Source organism: Topomyia yanbarensis, chromosome 1 (assembly GCF_030247195.1).
Source record: "Topomyia yanbarensis strain Yona2022 chromosome 1, ASM3024719v1, whole genome shotgun sequence".
Classification (NCBI taxonomy): Eukaryota; Metazoa; Arthropoda; class Insecta; order Diptera; family Culicidae; genus Topomyia; species Topomyia yanbarensis.
Genome location: NC_080670.1, coordinates 51,408,180 through 51,415,128, shown reverse-complemented (window position 1 = coordinate 51,415,128; position 6,949 = coordinate 51,408,180). Strand labels below are relative to the sequence as shown.

Sequence of the window (6,949 nt, the reverse complement as noted above, 5' to 3'; positions counted from 1 at the left end):
ATCGATATAATTACCGTCTTCGAATGCGCTGTGACCGGCAGTGGCACCGAAAATGCCGATGAAGCATATATGACCCTTGCGTGAGCGCGCATTGACTTATCGTTGGGCGCACTCGAATGTAATTTGATTTTCCTTCTGCCTCTTTAGGTCAGAACGAACTGGGGCCCTATTCTCACAGTCACGTCACTTAGTGACTAGAACAAAATTTTCTTCTAGTCACTAAGTGACGTGACTGTGAGAATAGGGTCCATTAACTCACAGCACCAATCTGCATCAGAAAATGCCTTAAACCGCACACCCCTAAAGATCCCTATTATGTGTCAAGGAATGAAAATATAGTAGGCTCAGAATGAAATTGTACAGCTGTGGGAAGTGGACGTGCAAACAAACCTCTTATACCGATTAACATACACTGGAAATGAAAAAGCTGACAAATTCACAAACCAATATTTCTAGGTTCTATGTTCGAAGATAAATTATAACAAAATATAAGTTATCGAAATAATTTATTGATTATACTAAAAATTTGCTGTACGAGAAGGAAACCTATTTGATCTATAACATATCACAATCTTCAATGATTTTCAGTCTTTTGGAAATTATACTAAATTAAAACTTAATAGCAAATTTTCATTCAGTCAACCTCTTCTACCGTGGGCCCCGTTCGCCCTCCGAATCCACCAGCTTGCTGTCCACAGCTAGATGCACCTTCTGGACCTGCACCACCAGCGGCGCCTTGATGCAACCGAGTCATGATCGGACTGCAAACTCGGCTCAGTTCCTGCATTTTGTGCTCGAACTCGTCCTTATCAGCCATCGTATTTCCATCAAGCCATCGGAGTGTCTCGTCACATTTGTTTCGAACGGTGCTCTTGTCCGACTCGCTCAGTTTTTCGCCGGCAGACTCCAACGACTGTTTCAGTTGGAAGCAATAACCTTCGAGCTGATTCCTGGCGGTGACTCGTTCTCGCTGTTTTTCATCTTCCTCGCGGAACTTCTCAGCTTCCAACAACATCCGATCGATATCCGCCTGGCTGAGTCGGCCTTTGTCATTCTTAATCGTGATGTTCTTCTCCTTACCGGTACTCTTCTCCTTAGCTGACACGTTCAGGATTCCATTTGCGTCCATATCGAATGTGACCTCGATCTGTGGAACACCTCTCGGAGCAGGTGGAATTCCCGACAGATCAAACTGTCCCAAACGGTTGTTGTCTTTGGTCATAGCTCGTTCTCCTTCAAACACCTGAATTGATACTCCAGGTTGGTTGTCTGCATAAGTTGAGAATGTCTGCGTCTGTTTACACGGGATTCGACTGTTCCGTTCGATTAGCTTAGTCATCACACCTCCCGCGGTTTCAATTCCCAGCGAAAGTGGAGCCACGTCAACAAGCAGCACATCTTGAATCTTTTCATCTTTATCGCCGTTGAGAATAGCAGCCTGGATTGCGGCCCCATAAGCCACCGCTTCATCTGGGTTGATCGACAAGTTCAACGATTTTCCACAGAAGAAATTCTGAAGCAACGATTGGACCTTTGGAATGCGTGTTGAGCCGCCAACTAGTACAATATCCTGGATTGCACTCTTGTCCATCTTCGCATCTGCAAGAGCTCTCTCCACTGGTTGCAGCGTCGAGCGGAACAAATCCGAACAAAGTTCCTCAAATCGTGCTCGGGAAATCTTTGTGTAGTAATCGATTCCATCTACCAGAGCGTCGATCTCGATTGTAGCCTCGGTGCTTGATGATAATGTACGCTTGGCTCGTTCGCATGCTGTTCTCAGGCGTCGTAGTGCTCGTGGATTCGTCGAAGGATCTTTCTTGAATTTGCGTTTAAATTCATCTATGAAATGTGATACCATACGATTATCAAAGTCCTCTCCTCCCAGATGAGTATCTCCGGCAGTGGATCGCACTTCGAACAATGATCCTTCGTCAATGGTTAAGATAGAAACGTCGAATGTTCCGCCACCCAGGTCAAAAATCAAAACATTTCGCTCTCCCTTTAAGTTCTTGTCCAATCCGTAGGCCAATGCAGCTGCCGTCGGTTCATTAATAATTCGCATTACATTCAAACCGGCAATCGCTCCAGCATCCTTTGTAGCTTGTCTCTGAGAATCGTTGAAATAGGCTGGGACTGTAATGACCGCATTCCGAACACTTTGTCCAAGATAAGCTTCAGCCGTTTCCTTCATCTTCGTCAGCACCATTGAACTGATCTCTTCCGGTGCAAACCGCTTCCTTTCACCTTTGAACTCGACTTCGATCTTCGGTTTACTGCAATCGTTGACAACGGTGAACGGCCAATGCTTGATGTCAGCTTGAATCTTGGGATCGTTGAATTTGCGGCCAATCAATCGCTTAGCATCAAACACTGTGTTGCGTGGATTCATCGCAACCTGGTTCTTTGCAGCATCACCAATCAACCGCTCCGAGTCGGAAAAGGCTACATAACTGGGTGTTGTCCGGTTACCTTGGTCGTTGGCAATGATTTCCACTTTGCCATGCTGGAATACTCCCACGCAGGAGTACGTGGTACCCAGGTCAATACCGATTGCGGACATTTTCACTTGTTTTTATTTCTTCTTGAAACAGAAATTCAATTCGAATTTTACTTTTTTTAAACTCACTCACGTATTAATTTAATTCACTCTGTGCTTAAATTGTAATAGTCGTTTTGAATTGAATACTTTTTGCGCGTTTAGCTCTCACTTTTGATGTGTTGTGTTCTCTTGCTTGAATTGTACTGATGCTGCGAACGCGCCTCGCCAAAATATATATGGAAAGCGAGCACTTCTAGAAAATTCGAGTGGCTTCGGCATTGCTTCTAGTACCAACTGTTTGTGTTCGGTTTTACGAGAAGGGGTGTGAGTCATTACTATCGGCGTTGTGTGTAGTGGTGTCGAGAAATTTCGGTACAGTTCGATACAGTTGAACGCGACTTGCTTGGCCGGTCGCAAGAAGTTATAGGTTTGTTCCAGTACCAGGAGAAACTGGAAGTACTCCGGAGCAAACAGGGAGAAAAACGTTCCTGTATTATCTTCTTTCCTTTTTCTTCTTTTGGTAGCAAACCGGAGTGAAAAGGAGCAAGAATTTTTTGCTCCGGAGCAACAGGGAGTAACTTCCGTGTACTGGAACAAACCTTATGTTTGGCGAAGCGGCTATTTTCTAAAACAATATACAGAGAGACCGACCATGCTGTTATTTTTTGCACCAATTATCATATGATTGAATAATTATAATATTTACAACAATGGAGTGATATTCAAATATTACCAAATTTGACATATGAATGTCATTGAAACAAATAAATCTTGAGCGTTTTTTCAAAACGTCATATCTGCAATGAGTTACTCTCTGTTTACTTTCTCTTCTGTTAATAATTCGGTCACTTTAACATTTATCCCTCAGCTCTTTGCATAATATGCTAGCTAAAACCACCGTCTTTCGATCTGTACTGTAAAATAAGTGAAAAGTGTTATAGTGACGCCGTAAAAATCGAAAGAGAAAGTATAAACAGAGAGTAACTCATTGCAGATATGACGTTTTGAAAAAACGCTCAAGAAATATGTTTGGTAATGGTTCAACCGAATACAATACATATTTGTATTTGGTTCAACATTGTTTAATGCAGTTATTCTAGAAACTCCGTTAAAAGTACATTTTACTGTCCCCCTAAAATTTGGTAGACTAAATTACTATGAATTGTTCTTGTTTCTGGAAAAAAATATCCAAAACAAGATATGTTATTTAAATGTCAGCTCAGTTTTTATAAACCAATTTTATGTTGAAATTGAGTGATCTGTACTGTAAAATAAGTGAAAAGTGTTATAGTGACGCCGTAAAAATCGAAAGAGAAAGTATAAACAGAGAGTAACTCATTGCAGATATGACGTTTTGAAAAAACGCTCAAGAAATATGTTTGGTAATGGTTCAACCGAATACAATACATATTTGTATTTGGTTCAACATTGTTTAATGCAGTTATTCTAGAAACTCCGTTAAAAGTACATTTTACTGTCCCCCTAAAATTTGGTAGACTAAATTACTATGAATTGTTCTTGTTTCTGGAAAAAAATATCCAAAACAAGATATGTTATTTAAATGTCAGCTCAGTTTTTATAAACCAATTTTATGTTGAAATTGAGTGTAGACACATCTTAAGGCTAGAGTTATTTTTTCATCCGTTTTATATGGCGCAGACTTTTTGGTCCATAGCAGCCAAGTTTTCTATATTAACTGTGTTTGGAGTTTGGAATACGCTGGATTTCACTGCAACTGACTCATCATATGCATTGGGACACTAACAGGAGGGGTGACAAAACTCTTGGTAGTTCAACGCTCAATTGATCACGCTAATCAATGTTCAACTGTAAATATTTCTAGAACATACTTTCACATTTCTCTCGTTTGTTTGTTTAGATGGGGGTGGTAAAGGAAGAGATACGGTACATAACGAGGAAAATATGTAGGTTCTTTCTAGATCAGCCAGTCTTTTTTTAAACCAATTTTAACTCAGCTATGTTAAAACTTTTGATAATTTATAAAATACTTCATGAGCCCTCATATTATGCCGAATTAAGTATGAGAAAAAGAAAATAACCGCTTTGAAACGTTTTGTTGCAAAAAAAACTAACGTATGAAATTTCATACGCTGCGCTGATAGGGTATCGAAAAATCATTACATAGAAAATTCGATTAAAATATTTATATTCAGCATAAAATCGAATAATATCTTCAACCTTGCGAGATCATTCATTTAGCAGCTTTTTTGAATGATTTTAACACTTCTCTCCTCTTTCGTACCGTCTCGTCGCATGATTCGTTCGTTGCATTAAACCATCTTTCCCTCAAACTTAGTAATTATTTTAAGAAAAGGAACATTTCCTTACGAGAATTTACAAAAAATATATTCCGGGTGGAACCAGGTATGATTTGCTACGTATTCAGCATTTGTTAACCTTGAATGCGCTGATACAACGTTAAAATCATCGAGAAAGTTGTGAATCCTCTTCGGGTCTTAAAAAGGAAATAATTTTACCTCAGGAAAAACGATATCGGTTCAGCCTAGCGTATGAAATTTCATACCTTGAACTACCAGCAGAATTGTCGCAATTGTTTCACCAATGTCTTCCATTTTTTCGCACTGAGCCACATCTTTCACACCTCTCATGGCCATTCATGGGAAATTTAATAATATGTTTTGTTCATATTTTGGTTGTAATATTGTCCAACAACAACAACATTCGAAAACACAATGGAATTTTATAAAAATGTTTATTGAGCATACACATTATAAATTATAGAGTATTAATTAACGTTCACAGAAGACCAGAAGTTTGAAAACGCCTTAATTGTATAACAAGTATGATCCAGAAATGTGTTGCTTTTGAGTATGAAATTTCATACGCTAGGACATAATGGGTTAATAAGTCCTTCACGAATAGTAATAAGTTCCACAACCTAACAAATCGGAGGATAGCCTCTTCTTAAACGTGCACAAAATATCAAAATCCATATTCTCTCTTGAATACATAAAAAATACACGACTAATTTCATTACAATGATAGATGTTCAACAGAAGTTGTAGTCGCTTAGCATTTTGCTGATTTTCTAAGAACACTGAAAACTAATATCGTATATATTTAAATTTTAAAACTTCAATCATTTTCCACTAATATTCTTAGATCATGGTTTTGGTTCTAGAAATGTATAACAAATTTGCATCAAATTAGAAAAAATGCATTTAATTTTCATTTTTGCATCAACTTTGCACTCCCTCGCAGAAAAGTTTGTTTGACAAACGTCCTACGCTGATTCACTTTGTTCGACTTTTTGTTGAATGTAGGGCTAATTTTTTATAGGGTTTTGACGTCTTACACGCAACGCAAAATATATTGCACGCAACGCAAAATACATTATGAATTTCTATTTTGATAGAAATGCATTTAATTTAGCTGATTTTTAAAAATGCATCACAAGTACTCTGCCCCTAGTTTTGGATAGTACATCATACGTATAAAGTTTCACATGCAACCGCAAAAAGTAGCCGAATTATTAGTAGATGCAAATGTAAGCAAAGAGGTTCCAATTTAATGTTACGATAATTAAAAATGTATGCTATAAATAAAAATACCAATGTCATTCCGAATGAAACAGATGCAACAAAACATTCGACCCAACTCTCTTTCCTTTGTGTGCCAATTTATGCAGTTAAAACGCCACAAAACAATTCATTACACAGTTAGAAATGTAATTCTATCTTACACCATCTAGAAAAATCACGTGTAATCAGGCTCGGTATACTAAAATGAAAACTAGATTGAAAATCTTTACCATCCTCCGATTGTTTTGGTCTGGCTGATCTACAAAAAACCAGCATATTCCATATCATGAACCGACCAAAGGGCCGAAGACGCAATAATATCGAATCGAGAAAAATAGCTTTGAAAATTCGCTTCAGAAAATTAAATCGTATTTTAACAGTGTTTGCATACTGTGCTTTCAAATGTATTGAAACACTTCAAAACAATACTAGTTTTCGGAAGCATTACTAAAATATTTTATATAATAACGTTTTCGTTGATAAAATTGAAAAAAATATATTTCGCCGAGTGTTGTTATGAAATGTTGATTAGGCCATTTTTGAGTCGCCCTCTTATTTTGACCACTCACAATTTCGCCCTGCAGTGTCGCCAGAAAACAAAAACCAAATGTGGGCTCGCCGTGCTCGCCGGAGGAGAAAATTTGTTATTCCCCCGGGCGTATCAAGCGAGGGTCTGCCCCAAAGGGAAGAAGAGCGTGTCCGGATAAGAATAAGAAGAGTGGCAGATTTGACAAGCGCAAAACAGATTCAAGATAATCTGCATAAGGTGCATGCATGTGTGTACAATTATATTATTGGTGGCAAACGCCTTGAGAACCTCAAAAAGGCTGAAAGCACTAGTTTCTAT

At 38.4% G+C, this 6,949-nt stretch overlaps 1 protein-coding gene across 1 annotated transcript; it reads right to left on the bottom strand.

The window, feature by feature from the left end:
- Positions 1 to 535: 535 nt before the first annotated feature.
- On the bottom strand, positions 536 to 2,771 carry LOC131677596 (heat shock protein 70 A1-like). The gene has a single exon (XM_058957489.1). The coding sequence runs from the start codon at positions 2,558 to 2,560 to the stop codon at positions 635 to 637; it is 1,926 nt and encodes a 641-aa protein (XP_058813472.1). The 5' UTR covers positions 2,561 to 2,771; the 3' UTR covers positions 536 to 634.
- Positions 2,772 to 6,949: the final 4,178 nt, after the last annotated feature.

What these genes read in the sequence shown, in the direction of transcription:
- LOC131677596 (XM_058957489.1), bottom strand. Translation starts at nt 2,560, where the DNA reads ATGTCCGCAATCGGTATTGACCTGGGTACCACGTACTCCTGCGTGGGA.